General features: G+C 45.7%; 1 protein-coding gene and 1 long non-coding RNA gene across 3 annotated transcripts in view; one reads left to right on the top strand and one right to left on the bottom strand.

The window, feature by feature from the left end:
* Nucleotides 1-18,949, top strand: part of LOC139022369 (uncharacterized) — an 82,240-nt gene that overhangs the window by 57,193 nt on the left and 6,098 nt on the right. For both annotated transcript variants that reach the window (XR_011473693.1, XR_011473694.1), the window contains exon 4: nucleotides 15,821-15,960. This is a non-coding gene — a long non-coding RNA (uncharacterized lncRNA). The remainder of the gene's footprint in view (nucleotides 1-15,820; nucleotides 15,961-18,949) is intronic.
* Nucleotides 1-18,949, bottom strand: part of LOC139022365 (inhibitor of carbonic anhydrase-like) — a 31,179-nt gene that overhangs the window by 9,428 nt on the left and 2,802 nt on the right. The window contains exons 3-12 of the mRNA XM_070433430.1: nucleotides 15,788-15,896; nucleotides 14,634-14,810; nucleotides 13,744-13,891; nucleotides 12,670-12,725; nucleotides 8,716-8,894; nucleotides 6,980-7,151; nucleotides 5,971-6,113; nucleotides 3,350-3,440; nucleotides 2,154-2,210; nucleotides 294-449 (exon numbers count right to left, since the gene is read on the bottom strand). Coding sequence (XP_070289531.1) covers nucleotides 294-449; nucleotides 2,154-2,210; nucleotides 3,350-3,440; nucleotides 5,971-6,113; nucleotides 6,980-7,151; nucleotides 8,716-8,894; nucleotides 12,670-12,725; nucleotides 13,744-13,891; nucleotides 14,634-14,810; nucleotides 15,788-15,896 — 1,288 coding nt within the window. The remainder of the gene's footprint in view (nucleotides 1-293; nucleotides 450-2,153; nucleotides 2,211-3,349; nucleotides 3,441-5,970; nucleotides 6,114-6,979; nucleotides 7,152-8,715; nucleotides 8,895-12,669; nucleotides 12,726-13,743; nucleotides 13,892-14,633; nucleotides 14,811-15,787; nucleotides 15,897-18,949) is intronic.

Here is an 18,949-nt window from a genome sequence, read left to right as displayed (position 1 = left end):
GGAAAATAATGCACACACACCCACTCTTGCTTTGCAACCCCGGGCCTGTTCCCTGAGCCAGCTGCGCGACATAAAGGCCTTTCCCCAAGGTCTGCCCTTTGGGCCAAGCCTCTTCCTTGGAGGCAAGGAGGTGAGGAGATAGGGGAGGACTTGCTTAGGGACATGTGAAGTTCACCCACAGTCTGCCCAGCCCCTTTATGCCACCCCTTGCTATTCATTGAACTGAATTTGTCCCCTACACAGACACAGGCCCAAGGAAGGGGCTGCCACACCACCTCCCAGAACACACTTACCAAATTTGCAGGACCCCGTTTGGTTGTATATCAAGCCCATGGGGATGTTCCAGCCCGCAGAAGTGCCAACTGCGGTGTGGCAGGACTTCTTGCCTCGCAGAGAGTTCCAGGTGAGGTCGGCATCTGATTTCTTAACCACTGCCACAGCGTAGTGGCCTTGCAACAGAGATACCAAGATCAATTTCAACAGCTCCAGGGCCCTCCTAGAGCTGCTGCAGCTGGCCCCTGCCTGCCACTCTCTCCAGGGAGGGGGAGTCGGTTGAATCCCTTACCTCACTCTAGCAGAAGCCCCTGCAAATAACTGTCATTATTAGTACTGGGCCAAACAGAATGACATTCCTGCTCCCGATGTGTCTACCTACAGACATTCACAAGTATTTACACACATACTTCCTACTTCTTCAACTGAATCCTGCTGTACATTCTTTTCTGCGAGTTACTTGAACCTTTTTAAAGATCTACTGTGGACCTTTTTGATTCAGTAGAAATCAATATAGCTCTCTCATGCTATTTATTAGTTGACTCTAAGTTATGTTCCACTGTGTGGAAGAACGTATTTTATAATCCCCCTACTGGTGGGCATTTACATTGTGACCCATTTTCCCCTAAATCTTTGTACATATGAGTGTGTTTCTGTTTAAATATTTCTATTGAATAGAAGTCCAAAAGAAAGATCTTTAGTGACTTCTTTTATAAGGTTAAGTCTCTGATTTTCTAGATTCACAATAACATTTTCTAATAATGATAATTTAATTTCTTATTCCCCAATGTTAAATATATATATCTTAAATATATATATTTTTTAACTTACTGCATTCACTTCCAAAATAATGCCAAATATATTTGGTGGAAGTGGGCCTTCTTGTCTTGTTCCTGATTCTAATGGGAGCACCATTGATATTTCATGGATTCCTATCCCAAAATTATGTAACTGAATTGTGCTTATTGAGTACGGCCTAAACTGCAAAGCTGAATTTATAATAAGATTGGAATTATAAATCTGCAGAATTAGAAGAGAATGTGTGATGGAAGGAGACTTGACTTGGGGTGGTAAACACACAATACAATATACAGATGACGTATTATAGAATTGTACACTGACCAGTGGCCCCATCTTTGGAGTCCGACTCAGTAGATGTGGGGTGGGGTCCAAGAATTTTCATTTCTAATAAGTTCTCAGGTGAGGCTGATGCATCTGGTCCAGGTACTACACTAGATGCTTTAGCTAATGCCCAAGATCAGTACTTCACAGACAGATACAGACCCTCTCTGCCTATGTGGAGACACAGATGGGAGAACTTGTCACCTGCTCTCCTATTCTAAAAACGAGATTGGCTCCCCTGTTATTCAAATCCAGCTGGCTAAAAGCTAAGAGTGATTTCATTTTCCTCCTCGTCTTCATTAACAACAAGCCCCAGACAAGTCAGGAATGGGCTCCTGCCCCAGTGCAGACCTTCGTGCAGAGGTGACAAGGAGCAGTGTGGTTGGTCAGGAGGGGCCCAGGGTTCCAGTCAGGCCACCTCCTCTCAAGCCCAGGTGCAGCCACTTCCTGGCTGTGTGGCCCTGAGCCTCACTTTCCCATCTACATAATATGGGACAATGATGCCCAGAGGATTGCTGAGGAAAGCAAACAGGAATAGTGCAAGCCGGAGACCTGTCAACTGTAGGGTACCCTATGAATAGTCATTATTATCACAGCTTCAGGATAGATTTGCTCTCTAACAAGTCACTGTGGTGTCATCTTCCCCTTTATTTTTGTTACAACTCTAGTAACTTTTGTTTATTTTTAAGGTTTTCCTCACCCTTTTCCTAAGAACAGGCCTTTACCTTTGAACCCCAGTGTTACTGATTCTAACTCACCTTCCATGAGTATATTTTCACACCTAGACCCAAGCTGCTCTTTGCTATCTTGGGACACTAAAAAGAAAAAGAAAAACAATTGAGGTATATGGCATTAAATTCCCACAAGCTCATCCCAAAGGCATGAGGTGTTCAATCATAAGAGTTAAGAGTAAAATAAAGAGAAACACCAACTAAGCAGATTTTCATTGGTCATTAACAAGCTAAAATTCTGCAGTCCCATTTTACCCCCTCTTCCCCTGATCTTTGCCATTTGAACTTCAGGTTTCATCCCAGAATCTCCCCAATACTTAGGCAGATGCAGAGAAAGAAAATGAGATGCCCTTTCAAAGGGACCACTGAAGATCTTGACAAAGATTGTTTTGCATTTCCTATGGGATTCAAGTCATCCTGACATCTTTCATCATTATATTCTTGCTATATTAGAGAACAAAGAACCAATCCATAGAGTCAGGAAGACCTGGATGCAGTCTTTATTCTACCTTGGACACAGCATTTAACTTTTCTAAGCCTTAGTTTTTACATCTATAAAATGGACATACCACTATTTGTGTTACGGAGTCCTTTTGTTTTGAAGGATAATGCGTGGTTTCTTGCTCCTGCCTAGCAGATGAGGTGTTTAACAAATGACACTGGTGAAATCCTCTTCTCTGGCCTTATTTTTTCATTTGGATAGATCCCCACTAAAGAACGTGTCCTTGCAGCCCCACCCTCCAGTCTTCCAGTGCCGCTGGCATGAGTAAATTTTGAATTAGTAAATTTGGCACAAGGATCTAGGGCACATGTGGCTCAGCCCCTTCTTTCATTATTGAGGATAGTGGGGAGAGGGTGGTTTAGAGCTTCTCACCTCTGTTTTCCTCGGCCCTCAGCCGTGGGCTGAGCCAGCCGACCTGTTCTCCTGAATTAGTGGGCAACTCTTAACTCAAGGGCACTTTTGCAAGCTCTGCAGCCAACTCTACACCATGCCCTCCCGTATCGCTATTCTCAGTAATGAAGGTGCTATTTTTACCTCTTTTTGCCTAAATCTTACATCTATGTCTTAATTGGTCCAGACATTCTGAAAACTGGATGTTATCTACTAGTTTCCTACACTTTAGCAATAGTTATTATCTCAACAAGGAACCAAATTATTTCCTCATCTCTAAGTCCATGGCCCAGAGGGAATAAAACAGCCAGAGACACTTCCTTCCACTTACTGTAGTTCTCTGCCAGGACAGGCACCAGACCGCACTTGCCCGCCGTGTAGATAAATCCTCCATCTAAGCTCATGGCATCAGCGTCTCCTTTCTGAGGTTAGGAAATAAATCAGTGGCAAAACAGTAAGCTTGTTATCCTGTCTCACTGACCCTCAGAGGTCTCCAACTCACTGGCTTCATGTCACATGTCCTTGTGATTAACCAAATCATGGCTCACCCAAAGCTTCTGCCATGTAAACACAGTTTTAGAAAACTGGACCTGCATTTGGCCTGTTAACCCAGGAGAAAGAGCCCAACCCAAGTCAGGCTCCCCGGCCTCTCCTGAGATCCATGCCCTCATAGTGCTCTCACTATACCACTATCGCTCAACAAGCCACATGCCAGGCTCAGTGACTGCATTTATCTGCTTCTATGGAACACGTTTTCTTTTGTATGGCAGAGTTCAGTTCTGGTCCCATAACTCTGTTGGCAGAGTACTTAGAGCCCTGGCACAGCAAAGCTTTCAGTATATAATTAATTTCTCTACTTAAATAATTCATTACAGGCATACCTCAGAGATACTGTGTTTTAGTTCAGATTACTATAATAAATCAAATATTGCAATAAAGCAAGTCACACGAATTTTTTGGTTTCCCTCTGCATATAAAAGCTATGTTTACATTATACTATAGTCTATTAAGTGTGAAGCACATCATTTCTAAAAAACAATGCACATACCTTTATTTAAAAATACTTTATTGCTAACATAAATGCTATCATCTAAGCCAGTGATGGTGAACCTATGACACGTTTTTTTGGTTGATTTTTCTTTGTTAAATGGCATTTAAATATATAAAATAAATTTCAAAAATATAAATCTTTGTTTTACTATGGTTGCAAATATCAAAAAATTTCTATATGTGACACGGCACCAGAGTTAAGTTAGGGTTTTTCAAAATGCTGACACGCCGAGCTCAAAAGGTTCGCCATCACTGATCTAAGCCTTCAGCAAGCCTTAATCTTGCCTTTAAAAAAAAAATCTAGTATCTACAAAGTGCAATAAAGCAAAGCACAATAAAATGAGGTATTCCTGTAATAATTAATGTATAGTTTTAATTGATAAATTTTTCCAACAGAGCATAAAATGCACACTTACAGTCACAGATAAGGTCATTAGAAAGAAACATACAGACACAGACATACTCTTTGCTTTTGACCTGCTAACTGCCTTTCTAGAAATCTGTAAAAAAAAAAAATCTACTACTTAAGACAGTAGTAACTCTAGAAGGAAAAACTTGCCAAGCCCCTATATGTGTCAGGACCTTTTCTAAACACTTTGCAGTGGTTACTTCATATATTCCTCATAAAATCCAATTAGGTAGGTTGTATAATTTTCCCTTATTAATACATTAGTAAACTGAAACAGAGAGGGGTTAAATAATTTGTCCAATAGATGGTCACCAGGACTTAAACTTAGGTGGTTTAATTCCTTAACTTTTGCTCATAACCACTATATCACACAGTCTCTGGGATCTGACTACTCCAAAGGATACATCCCTAAATACTGTTCTACACACATTATTTCATCTATAAAATGGGTGAAGCACCTACCTTAGAGGCTTATCATGAGTATTAAATGAGTTAGTGGTCATAAATATTAGCTGTCATTAGTATTAAAGGCATACTCAGAAATACTGATGATTAAAGAACAAAAAATCTTCATTCCCATATCTATAATAGCAAAAGATCTGGAGATAATTCAAATATAGACATTTAGAAATTAGTTAAATAAATTGAGGCAGAAATACTTGGTAGAATATTATGCAGCAATTAAAACATTTTAAATAAATACTTCATTACCTTAGAAAGTGCAACAACTATGCTCAAGAATTTAAGTAATTATAACAATAGCTAATATTTATTTATATGCCAGGGAATGTTATGAGCAATCAAATTAATTTAATCCTTATGATTGACAAAGTTAGAAGGCTGTAGAAATTACAAGATCTTAATCTTACGGATTGGTCCCAGGTAAATTCACCAAAATTAGGATCTTCTTTCCTAAGAAAGACTGTATGTCTCCAAAGTTTGTCAATTTTTTGATTCTTTATCATTTTTTTTCTAATCACAAAAGTATTATCTGTTCATAGAGAAATAAAAATGAGCTTCATATGTCAAAAATTATGTGGTAATTATTTCTGAGTTATGAAGTTGTGAATGATATTATTTATTTTTCATTTCTCTCCCAACATGTAATATTTTTATCACCAGAAAAAAAATTAAACATTCAACTAAAGGACTGAAAAGGTTGATTTGCTTTCACAATCCACAAGGGCCCTGACCACGCCCTGGGACGTCATCCCACTTCCCACAGGTCCTAGGCAGGACACCATTCAGAGCTCCCTGGTCACCAGAGCAGAGCACCAGATGAGTTTGAGCCTTGGGAATGCTCTTTGTTTCTGCCCAGCCCTGAGCAGGAGTCCATGGGGTGGAGTGAGATGGGGCTTTGGAGAGTGGGAAAGATGCAACACAACAGTTGCATCTCAGCCTCGCGGCTGATGGATAGGTGTCTGGGAAGTCTCCGCAGAAAGGCAACATGTGTGGGTGTCTGAACTCAGCTGTGGAGGCAGGGCCTTCCTTACCACAATGGCAGCAATGCAGTCCTCAGTGGTCTTCTTCGTGGTGCACTCTAAGATGCCACCACTCACAATAGTCCAATCGCTACACTTGGCACTCTCATGGTGGCCCACTGCGCACCACTTCACCGTCTGTGAGCCTTTCCCACCTAGGACAAGTAGAGAAGAGCCAGGGATCCAAAGGAAGCTCCAAGATGGGTTTGGGAGTTTAGTGCCACCAGCTACAGAGTGGCTGTCCAATGAGGTCCTCATCGACATCAGCAGAGTCACGTGCCCATATCACCACTCACTCCTGCCTATCACCCCCCGGAGAAATGGGAACTCACTTCTCAGAAAGAACGGTGAAGGCAGAGCAACCCAAACGTCCCTCCTGACCTCACCTTCTCAGGCATCACCTCCCCAGGGAAGGCCTCTGAGCCCTCTCTTACAGGACTGGGTTCTCCCATCCAGGGAGCGCTCCCCGGGGGGTAGTCATGTGTTCTGCTCTGGGTGGGCCTGCTTGCTCTCCTGTTGCGCAGTCTTTGCTCACCACAGTATGCCCACATCTAACACAGTGTCTTTGTAGATGCTCAATAACTATTGGTTGACTAAATGGAGGGGGGGTGAGGAGAGAGAAGGAAGGAAGAAATGGACCATAGGAATTTGGAGGAAGGCAGGAGCTGGATTAAAACCCTCTAAAATTCTAGTTCTCCTGAAGGTGGCAGAGGCTGTGTCCCCACTTCAGGTTAGGATGGGCTATTTCCCCTGTCAAATACTAGTAGACCTGTTGTTGGGTGGGGCAACTCTGGTTAATACAAAGAAGCCAGACCATTGTTAATTCAAGTGGTCCGTAATCTAAAGGTAAGTTAGGTCTTCTTCCCAGCTCAACAGAAACTCCCCTCATTAAAACCCAGTGCAGTTGGTACTCCCCTGAGCTCTGCAGGCCAGTGAAGGCTGGGTCAGGTGAGGCCTGCGGGTACCAGGAAAGCCTCTATGACTCCCACCCTGCCCGCTGCCCTGCCAGGACTGTACACACCTCCCCTTAGAGACCGAATGGCAGCTACATGTTCATATCCCAGGTACAGCATGGCATCCATCTTAGGTGGGACTTTTAAAAACCCATGGGCGGCATCTGTAAACAGCAGGTCCTTCTTGTAAGGAGAGCCAAAGAGCTGGAAGTCTGCTGACGTGTCTTTTCCAAAATATTCCTGTTAGAAGGACAAACGAGACAGTGAAGGAGGGAAGCTGGCATAGAGAAGCGAAGGGAAAACAAACCCCAACCATTTAAGAACAGAAAGGGAGCCGAAACCGGTTTGGCTCAGTGGATAGAGCGTCGGCCTGCGGACTGAAGGGTCCCGGGTTCGATTCCGGTCAAGGGCATGTACCTGGGTTGCAGGCACATCCCCAGTAGGAGATGTGCAGGAGGCAGCTGATCGATGTTTCTCTCTCATCGATGTTTCTAACTCTCTATCTCTCTCCCTTCCTCTCTCTGTAAAAAATCAATAAAATATATTAAAAAAAAAAAAAAGAACAGAAAGGGAAAAAAGAATGAGTGCCTGAGAGAGAAGACAGGGCCCAAGGCCCTCAGAAGTCCCTGGGGCTCATGGGGTTCTCAGGTCTCCTTCCATGGAATGCTTTACTCAAATCCCAGCTTGTTTGCCTGGTGCAGACTCGGGGAAACTGCAGGGGCTGCCCCTCAGATCTGTACAAAGGGGTTTGGGGTCATCATGTGCCAGGCAACTGCCCCTCTCAATGCCGTGTTCCCGTGGGCAGTCAGTGAAGGCTGCCGCGGTCCTGGCCACCTGATTCTCCAAGTGGCTCCGGTGCTCTTCATCCTGAGTAGCTGGGGATCCAGCACTCTGCCATCGAGGCTGGAGGTCAGGAGTCCTGGGCCCGCCCCCCACCACTGAGGATCTCAAGCAGTCCTTTCCCCCTTCAGGCAAAAACAAAGGGCCCTTTACCTATGACTCCCACTGTCTGGCCCAAAGCTGTTCCTGGCTGTACCTAACAGCAGCACCTACTCACACACTCTTTCCAGTGTCTGGCTGCTTTTTGTTTTGCAGTGGCTCTGCATAAACTGTCACCCACTGCTTTCTCTGGCAAACCTTTGTACTTCCTTGAGGTGCACACAGCTTATTCCCTGGGGTCCCAGAACCTTCCCAGATGCATCCTGCAAATCAGTCCTTCTGTCCTCCGCAAAGTACATAATACATGTCCCCAAGATTGTGCCATCCCACCTCCTGATAATTTGTATGTGTCCACATTTCTCTGTGAGCAACTCAAGGGCAGGTCTTTGTCTAGTTCATCTCTGGACCCCCAGTGCTGAACAGAGAGCGCCAACAGGGATGGGTGATGAATGATGGCTGGCTGGGAGAGAATGCCACCAACGCAGGACAGAGAGGAATGCTCGCGGAGGGTTACTGAGCCTGAGGGAAGTCAGGAGGGCAGGGTCACATGCCAATAGGATAACAGAGGGGACACTTCATGGAGAGGGGACACTTGCATCCACTTAGAACGAAAAGAACACACTGGGGCAACAAGGAACTTCTGCAGATTCTTTGGCCCACCAGGTCAGTGATGCCAGGTGAGGGTTTTATGTCCTCTGCTGCCTATAACATATACAGACGGAGTGGCTTGTCAGTGAAGAGGATGATGTGTGGTGTGGTTCCTGCCGTGATCCACAGGACTGCCAGAGTGGCAATAAGAGAGTAAAGGAAGGTGTCCTGAATCCAAGCAGCAACTCCTAAGCAGGAAGGACAGTGGATTTGGTACCTGGGCCTGGTTGAGAAGCTCCCAGATCAAGTCTTCCTTGCCGCCCACACCTCGGGCCATGACAGCATGGGAAGGGATGCTGGCCAGGTGGCACTCCTCATATTGGTCTACTGGCTTCCGGGTGTTGTCCCTGCAGAGGAGCTCGTACTGGTCCCCGTCAGCCTGGCGTGCAAGGTTCTCTGGGGGAAGAAAGCCCAAAGGAGCCAACAGACTGTAGGCAGAGACATCAGCTATGGTCCCCCTCTCTCACTAAAACACACACTACCTGACCTTGTTGAAATAACCTTCTAGGCCCAAGATGGAGCCGCTCCTGCCCAGGATGCCACGTCAACAAACCAAAACTTAGATAACTTTCATGTCCCTGTAATGTTCTGCGTGATCAGAAGCGCAGTATCCAGCCAGTCCTCACTGCCAACCCAACTCTGGGCTCTCTACTTCTTTCTTTGTTCCTTCTCAGCCCAAACAAGGTTGAGAGTGTGGCCCCAGCCAACGAAATGTTTCCTATGTGTCTCTTCCTTGTTTTTTATTCTTTGTCCTGTAAAAGCTTCCTGCTTTCCTCCCCATTTTGCAATTCCACATGGAGACTGCCCACTTCTTGAAGTGTTAATAACGTTTGTTTATATCACCAAAACTGTCTTCTTCAATCATTCTTTTAACAACACTAAGAGGACTGAAAGAGAATCTTTTCCAAATACATTTTCTACAGATGAGGGACCTGAGGCCTCGGGAGAAGAGATGATTGGGGAGACAGGGCTGGGAGGCATGCTTGGCCTGGAGCCCTCCCACTGCCCCTGTCCCTATGGCTCTGCTAATATGAAAGGTGACAGCAGATGTTTACCGAGCACTCACAGCACACCAAACACCGTGCTGAAGTCGCTCCGTGCTCTTTGTCACTTAATCCTCATAGCAGCTGAAGGAGGCCGGTGATGTGATTATCCTACTCTATTTTTTTAAATATATTTTTATTTATTTCAGAGAGTAAGGAAGAGGGAGAGAGAGAAACATCAATGATGAGAGAATCATTGATTGGCTGCCTCCTGCACATCCCTCCCCTGCTGGAGACTGCAACCTGGGCATGTGCCCTTAACCGGACTTGAACCTGGGTCCCTTCAGTTCTCTGGCCGACTCTGTATCCACTGAGCCAGACCGGCTAGGGCAATTATCCCATTCTAGAAAAAGGAAATAGCCTCAGAGAGTTGAGGTAACTCATCAAACTTGCTAATCTGAGGCTGACATGTGGCCATGCTAGGATAATTCTGGTCTCCCCCTAAAGACAGAACCCACCAGAGAAAGGTGGTAGGGCAGGTGAGGGAGGGACAGGGGCCGAGGAAGCCGGGCAGGGCATTCTATAGCTACAGAGAAGGACCAGAAAGCCTTGTAAGGAAAACAAGCTCTTTGGTTCTCCTCGTCTAGCTATTAGAAGGTGTTCTGGATTGAACTGTGCGCCCCCTGCCCAGATTCACATGTTAAAGTCCTGATCCCCATGACCTCAGAATGTGACCTTATTTAGAAATAGAGTCATTGCAGATGTAATTAAGAAGCAGTCATACTGGAGTGGGTAGGCCCTACTCCTATTATGACTGGTGCCCTTATCAAAAGAGGAAATTTGGACACCGACAGACATGGAGAGACAGAGATTGGGATAATGTAGTACAAGCCGAGGAACACCAAAGACTGCCAGCAAACTACTGGGAACTAGAAGAAAGGCATGGGACAGATTTTCCCTCACAGCCTCAGAAGGCGCCAACCCTGCCAACATGCTGATCTTGGACTTTTGCCTCTAGAACTATGAGACAATAAATTTCTGTTGCTTAAGGTACTTTGTTATGTCAGCCCTATCAAATTCATACAGAAGGCCTTTGTGGTTGATAAATCTCCTATCAAAAGAGAAGGAAGTTGGGCTGGTATGGCTCAGTGGTTGAGCATTGACCCATGAACCAGGAGGTCATGGTTCCATTCCCAGTCAGGGCCATACCCAGGTTGCACGCTTGATCCCCAGGAGCGGGTGTGCAGGAGGCAGCCGATCCATGATTCTCTCTCATCATTAATGTTTCTATCTCTTTCTCCCTCTCCCTTCCTCTCTCTGAAGTCAATTAAAACATTTTTTTTAAAAAAGAGAGAGAGAAGGAATACAATTAGAGTTCTTGTGAATGTTACCATTTTAATTAGGAATGTCATAAAGAAAATACATTTTATTTTTATTTATTTTTTTTATAATATATTTTATTGATTTTTTACAGAGAGGAAGGGAGAGGGATAGAGAGTTAGAAACATCGATGAGAGAGAAACATCGATCAGCTGCCTCCTGCACATCCCCTACCCCGGGGAGGTGCCCGCAACCCAGGTACATGCCCTTGACTGGAATCGAACCTGGGACCTTTCAGTCCGCAGGCCGATGCTCTATCCACTGAGCCAAACCAGTTTCGGCAAGAAAATACATTTTAAATATATTAAAATTTTTAAATGATTTAGTAATGTTAGAATTAAGTTAAAAGACTCAATATGATCTAATAGTTTCAGAAAGAACTAACTTTTCCACCTTAGTCACTCACCACCCACACTCATTTTCATCCCTAAAGCCCAGTGGACACTCTCTCATAAACAGCTACTTTTAATAAGGGGTCTTGTGTAATAGCAGACAAGTGGCTTTCAGCAAAGATAATCAGGATGGTCTAACAATGGTCGGCAAACTGCGGCTCGCGAGCCACATGCGGCTCTTTGGCCCCTTGAGTGTGGCTCTTCCACAAAATACCGACTTCTGTGCATGGGCCACGAAGTTTCAATCACACTGTACATGCACGCCTGCACGTGGTATTTTGTGAAAGAGCCACACTCAAGGGGCCAAAGAGCCACATGTGGCTCGCGAGCCGTAGTTTGTCGACCACTGGTCTAGGACAACCTGTTGTTTTCAGAAAGTGAGGATGTTTTAAACACTTTAGGGTGAGTGTTAGAAGGTGCTGCCCTCTAACATAATTGTGGTAACTTGAGCAACCAGAGGAGATAACAGTGACAATTATTTGGAACAACTTGATCCTGGGAGATGAAACCCCTAGATGACCCCACTGATTAAAATTACTGATAATAAGACATGCATCACTTACCAAAATGCTAACAAACCTGGTCAATGTGTAGTAATGAGGAGACAGTGAATTGTGAATGGCTGAACAAGAGAACAAAACAAGGGAAACTCCTATTTCGTGTAAGAGAAAAACTAGGTTATGAGGAGCGAAGGCCCATGTAGAAAGCAAGCACTTAAAGTTTTCCTTGAGGTAGCAGACATGAATCTTAAAATGAATTTAGCACAGTGATTATATACTTGGTTTTAAACATCGGGAGTGATACAAGTGTGTTCTATAGCTGAAAGAAATTCAATCGGTTATAAAAGCCAAAGTCTGTACCCTTATCTTGTCTGAAAAACTTTTTTGTTATTTTTTTGTTTGTGATAAATTACCCAAAACCCTGAAAAGGTGTTTGTTTGTTTGCTTAAATATAGAAACAAAGAAGAAATTATTGTCCGTAGTAATAATGCTTTTACAATAGACTTATTATATGTGTGCTAATAAGTTCTGAAATCATTATGATAGTGTGGGTTTTGCTGCAGATATTTGAGCATTTGGGAGCCATTTGTACTGAGGCATTCAGAAGAACGTGATTAAATTTGAAATTGGTATTTCAGTGACTGGGATAATTTGATTATTGAAACTCATTTTGTTTTACTAGTTAAGCAATGTTTAAATATTCAGAAAATCTGTTTAGTAGAGTTATAGACTGAACAAATTGAGCACTAAACAATGTACAAATAACAAAAATGTGTTTTATACAGATACCCTCCTATTTCATTAAGATCTTGTCACCACCCATCTCTAGATGTAGGAAAACTTTGAGGCAAAATCAGTTCCCCTGGCCAGGGTGCGACGCGCGACGCACATGATTCCTCCTCTGCCCAGCACTTACCTGACACAGTCATATGTCTCACGAAGCCCACATCCCCCGCTCCATCCTGCAGACACCTGAGGAACAGGACAGCTGCGGTCAGGGCACTCTCCAGGACAGGGCCTGGCCCTCCCCGTGCAGACCCTCTGAGGTTCTGCCCCGGCCACAGGCTCACAGAGCTGTGCCATTTCTCAGACTTCCATCTGTCCTCACAGAGGTGATGGCCCTGAACCCCCACAGCCAAGCCGAGGGCTGAGGCAAGTAGAGCCCTGTAGCCACATCCCAGACAACTCCGGGGAGGGATGGTGTGAAAGTAGGACCCTCACCTTCCTCTTCAAAAGCAGCCAAAAGCAATAGATTTTTTTTAAAATAAAGGTTTAAAGCTTTTTACATGTAGGATCAAAACTCTGGATAGCCTTGGATCCCCAGCCTGGTTTTGAGTGGTAGCCATTTCCCTTACTGAACATGGACTAGGGAGAGGTGCCTTCACAGGGCTGAGAAGGAGGTGGGGAGAGGCAGGCACATGTGTCCCAGACACAGGGAGATGCTCAGGCAGAAAGAAGCAAACTGGGAGATCCTAGCCTTTAATCAGATGGAAGCCCAAGCCTGTATCTGTGGATACCAGAGTCCCAGAGTCAGGTCCATCCCCTCCACCCTCCAGGAGGGTCCAGGAGGGTAACATAGACAGACCCCAGACTCTGGGAGATGAGAGGGCCTCCCACACAAAAGACTGCTCCTCAGGATGGTTAGGAGGCACTCAGAACCTGGGTTTCACACTGCCCCTCTAGGGCAGTGGTTCTCAACCTTCTGGCCTTTTAAATACAGTTCCTCATGTTGTGACCCAACCATAAAATTATTTTCGTTGCTACTTCATAACTGTAATGTTGCTACTGTTATGACTCGTAATGTAAATATCTGATATGCAGGATGGTCTTAGGCGACCCCTGTGAAAGGGTCGTTTGACCGCCAAAGGGGTCGCGACCCACAGGTTGAGAACCGCTGCTCTAGGGGGTCTGGGGCAGCCCTGCCTAATCCCTGTGCTTTCGTTTCACCATCTTCAGAGAAAGCAGGGGAGGAACAGGGAGTCTCACTCACTTGAAGGCACCTGAGTAGCCAAAGTACGGTTCATGATGGGAGTAGGCACACTTGTCTTTCCCTTTCCCAGCACACAGCTGACACAGTTTGGGGAAGGCTGTCGCATCCACACCGGGGACACAGCTGGCAGCGAAGAAATTGGCCGCTGCTGCTCAAGACAGAGATGTGGAATATGAGCCAACCTGGCCAAAGACAATTACAGCTCCCAACCCAGGCTCCTGAGTGACCAGAGAGTGACCAGAACAAACCCAGCATACCAGGCCCAGCTTGCCCGTATGTGTGTTCACTGGTCAAGATCAAGGTTTCCAAAAAGGGACATGTTAACAACTATTCGCCCACCGCCCTCCCCAAGGACCAGGCCTATGCCTGCCTCCAATCAAGGCCTGTCTTAGGACACTGTCAGCCCCCTCCCTGACTTGTCACACTGGAACAGCTCAGAGATAAGTCTTCCCTGGAAGTCATGCCCAGGAGATGACAGACCCACCTGGACAGTTGCATGCCAGGCTCATGGCCAGCAGATGGCCACCAGAGAATGCTCCAGCAGGAGGGGAAACACAGAAAGGAAGGCACCCCAGGGAAGTGGGCAATAGGCCCCATTGACCTTGGTCCTGCCTGAACCCTCTGTCTGGCCTGATGCCCTTTCCCACCCACTCCTCCAGGCAGCCTCTGTGAGGTATCAGGAGCTCAGGGAAGAGAAGACTCAGCCGAACCCTCCCAAGGGCTGCCAGTGTTGCAGACCCAACCAGTTTAAAGCTGGTTAACCTCTCACCTCCACCCCAAGAATCATCACACATGACCACCTGATCATGTCTGAGTGACCTCAGGGTGGCCTGTATGGCACCTAAAGAAGGGACGTCTGCCCAAGGGCACACACCCTCCTGCCTGCTTACCTTTATGAAGAGATTCCTGTGGCTCAGGCAATTCAGAATAGAGTGTGCCCATGGGGATGTTCCACCCAGCGGACCTGCCAAGGCCTGTGTGGCAGGACTTCTTGCCTCGAAGCTCATTCAGCTGGAAGCCGCTGCCCTTCTTCACCACGGCCACAGCATAATAGCTGGTTTGTGGATCTACAAAGAGACATGTGAATGGAAGACCCACAACCTGGGCTTCAGGGAAACATTACTCCTCACTACTGAGCTCCTGACTAGGGAAGGGGAACCCACAAGCCACACTTATGTTGGGTTGGGTCCCAAAGAAGGAGAGATCAGAGTAACTTCCCTAGGTTTGCAGGGAAGAAAAGGACCAGAGAGGGGACATTCGTATAACCCTCCAGGCAAACACTGGCCAGAAGGCCACAGGCACATGATTTTTCCTACGCTGGCCCTGCAGGTTGTCTGCCTACATCTATCAACCCAAGCCTACCTGGAAACCAGAGGTCACATTCCTGACTCCCTCTAAGTATTTCCTGGGACCTAGGGACACAAGCCCAGAGATAGGTTACTCTCAGAGTGTGTGCTCCAGTGTGGTCTCTCCTCTGAGTGAGGCACCTGTGGTTCATGGAGGACTCTCTATATAGCTCTAAACTGGAATGATTGAGGTCAGGCTATACCAATGATGGCGACCCTATGACACACGTGTCAGAGGTGACACGTGAACTCATTTTTTGGTTGATTTTTCTTTGTTAAATGGGATTTAAATACATAAAATAAATATCAAAAATATAAGCCTTTGTTTTACTATGGTTGCAAATATAAAAAAATTTCTATATGTGACACAGCACCAGAATTAAGTTAGGATTCTTCAAAATGCTGACACGCCGAGCTCAAAAGGTTCGCCATCACTGGGCTATACACTGCCTGCTCTATTTCTCCAGGGAGCACATTTCCTGGCCCAGGAGGTCAGTGTCAGCAGCACCAGTCCTCAGCCAGCCCAAAGCCACAGAGACCTTGAGTTCTGCCTGTGGGGGCTTATAGGGCACCACATTGCCCACTCATTCCTCCATTACCTGCCTAAATAAGACAAGAGTCTACCAGGAGAGAACAAGGGTCTATCAGGAGAGAACAACAGCCACAAACCCTCTCCCGGGTCCCCAGGGAGAACTCACTCTCTTTTGACCCGTAGTACTCTGCCACTACAGGTTTCAGGTTGAAGGGGGCTCGGCCCGCGTCAAACACCAAACCTGCATCCAATGTCACAGCATCTGCTTTGTTGTCCTGAAAAGGAACAAACCAGACACCAATGAAGTCCTCACTTCCAGGAAAGACCACCTAAACCCAGGTGAGTGAGGGTGACTTTGGGGGCCAGAAAAGCCATCACCTTGGTCAGACCACACACTAAACCGTTTCAGTTGACTCCACCACCCCAGTGGGGGAGTTTGGCCACCATATTCCTATTCCTCCAACACAGAGGAAGGAATGGGTTGGTATTCTTTTTCCTGGTGAGGAGTCTGGTTCTTGGCTCAGAAACCTGTGTGTGATCTTTTAGGATCAACCTGAGCTTCAGAGGCTTTACTCGCAGGCCTCCTGGTGGAAAGCTGCCCTCCCCTCACCAGGCTGGGTGCACAGCCCAGGCACTGCAGGCTCTGAAGGAGGTTGCAGTCAATCACTCAGGCCCCCCTGCCCGGCCATGCTTTTACATGTGCACATTGAGAACCCAGGTGCTGTTGTTTGGTAACCTCTTTTTTTTTTTAAACTAAATCTTTATTGTTCAGATTATTACAGTTGTTCCTCTTTTTCCCCCCATAGTTCCCCTCCACCTGGTTCCCGCCCCACCCTCTGCCCTTACCGCCCCCCGCCACTGTCCTCATCCATAGGTGTACAATTTTTGTCCAGTCTCTTCCCATACCCCCCGCACTCCTTCCCCCCCCCCAAAAATAGTCAGTCCTCTCCCTTTCTATGCCCCTGATTCTATTATATTCACCAGTTTATTCTGTTCATCAGATTATTTATTCACTTGATTTTTAGATTCACTTGTTGATAGATGTGTATTTGTTGTTCATGATTTGTATCTTTACCTTTTTCTTCTTCTTCCTCTTCTTAAAGAATACCTTTCAGCATTTCATATAATACTGGTTTGGTGGTGATGAACTCCTTTAGCTTTTTCTTATCTGTGAAGCTCTTTACCTGACCTTCAATTCTGAATGATAGCTTTGCTGGGTAAAGTAATCTTGGTTGTAGGTTCTTGCTATTCATCACTTTGAATATTTCTTGCCACTCCCTTCTGGCCTGCATAGTTTCTGTTGAGAAATCAGCTGACAGTCTTATGGGTACTCCCTTGTAGGTAACTGACTGTTTTTCTCTTGCTGCTTTTAAGATTCTCTCTTTGTCTTTTGCTCTTGGCATTTTAATTATGATGTGTCTTGGTGTGGTCCTCTTTGGATTCCTTTTGTTTGGGGTTCTCTGCGCTTCCTGGACTTGGAAGTCTATTTCTTTCACCAGGTAGGGGAAGTTTTCTGTCATTATTTCTTCAAATAGGTTTTCAATTTCTTGCTCTCTCTCTTCTTCTGGCACCCCCATAATTCGGATGTTGGTACGCTTGAAGTTGTCCCAGAGGCTTCTTACACTATCTTCATATTTTTGGATTCTTTTTTCTTTTTGCTTTTCCGGTTGGGTGTTTTTTGCTTCTTTGTATTTCAAATCTTTGACTTGATTCTTGCGATCTTCTGGTCTGCTATTGGAACTCTGTATAATATTCTTTATTTCAGTCAGTCTATGCTTAATTTCTAGTTGGTCCTTTTTCATAACCTCGAGGGTCTCACTAGATTTCTTGAGGGTCTCACTGAGTTTATCGGCGGTTTCTAGAGAATTCTTGAAAAACCTTAAAAGTGTGGTTTTGAACTCTATATCCAGTCATTTGCTTTCCTCCATTTCTGTCATTTGTGACCGATTTCTTTGTCTCCGCATTTTTTATGCTTCCCTGTGTTGGTAGAGTGGTTTTGTGTGCTAGGTGTCCTATAGGGCCCAGTGGCTCAGCCTCCCCAGTTACCTGAGGTGGACACTCTTGGTGCACCCCCTTGTGGGCTTTGTGCACAGTCTTGTTGTAGTTAAGCCTTGATTGTTGTAGGTATCACTGGGAGGAATTGACCTCCAGGCCAATTGGCTGTGAGAATCAGCTGTGTCTGCAGTGGGAGAACTTCTGTGCTGGAGACACCCTTCTGGGGCAAGACTTGCTTCAGTGGGGCTTTGGTGCTCACTGAGTCTTCCCCCTGAGTGTGTCCCTTATGAATCTGAGGAGTTGTAATCTGGATGGTCCCACTCTGACCACTGGGTACACTGGCTCTTGGATCTCTAAGGAGGTGCTAATTTAGCCTCTGCCTTAGGCTACCCAGCAGGAGCCCAGCTGTGAAGCAATGCAAGCTGCTGTGGGGCCTTGGGCCTTTTTTTGGAAGTTCTGGGTTTCTCTGACCCAGCTGCAGTTTGTTAGGTAATTTTCAGATTGCAAAGGGCCAGGCCTTTCATATGCAAAAGCCTCTGCACACAGCTTGGGTGGGGCGGGGTCTCTGGGGATCAATAGGGCAGAGCAAGCAGCTATGGCTGCTCCGCAGTCCTACCCTAAGAGGCCCTGCTTCTCAGTGTCCTGGTAATCGCTGCAAGTACCTCTGAGAGAAAGCCACCCTCGAGTTCCGACCGATGCCAGACAGTCCAGTTTCTCCTGTATGAGTCTGGGTCCCCAGAGACTCGCCCGGAACTGGAGTTCAGTGCAGTTAGGAGCTTGAGACTCCTTCCCGATTGAAAAAGACAACCGCGTCCTCAGCTGCCAGCCCTTTCTGCGTGCACCTCCGTACCTCTCTACTTTACTTCCACACCGCACCTCCTCTGAGTCTCAGTGTGCTTTTCTCTTTCCTTCTAGTTGTAGAATTTCCACTCAGTCAGCCTTCCTGTGGTTCTGGATGATGTCTGTTTTGTCTTTTAGTTGTATTTTTGAAGTGGTTGTGCGAGGCAGCAATTTCCAGTGTTTACCTATGCCGCCATCTTGTTTTTTCCTTGGTGACCTCTTTATCGTGGGCCCTCTGCTGAGGCCAGGGGATTCCATAACTTCAAGTGTCACCATTCCCATAGAATCCAATGCTGCCGCAAAGCAATCCTAGAAGTAAGCTATTGGCGATAATGAAGTTTTGAGAACTTGTGGTGGGTTCATGGATAGTATGATTTTATATTATTAACATATTTAAAAATAAAGAGGGGCATGCAGGGACCAAAGCTGAACATATATCATAATCCAAGGGTTCTAATTAAGCCATAATAGTAACTGAGGTCCAATTTAAAAA

The sequence above is a fragment of the Myotis yumanensis genome, unplaced genomic scaffold (genome assembly GCF_028538775.1).
Source record: "Myotis yumanensis isolate MYYU_CA2020_CCGP unplaced genomic scaffold, mMyoYum1.0.hap1 SCAF_14, whole genome shotgun sequence".
NCBI lineage: Eukaryota > Metazoa > Chordata > Mammalia > Chiroptera > Vespertilionidae > Myotis > Myotis yumanensis.
The sequence above is the reverse complement of the archived record's forward strand: the minus strand, read 5'-3'. Positions and strand labels throughout refer to the sequence as shown.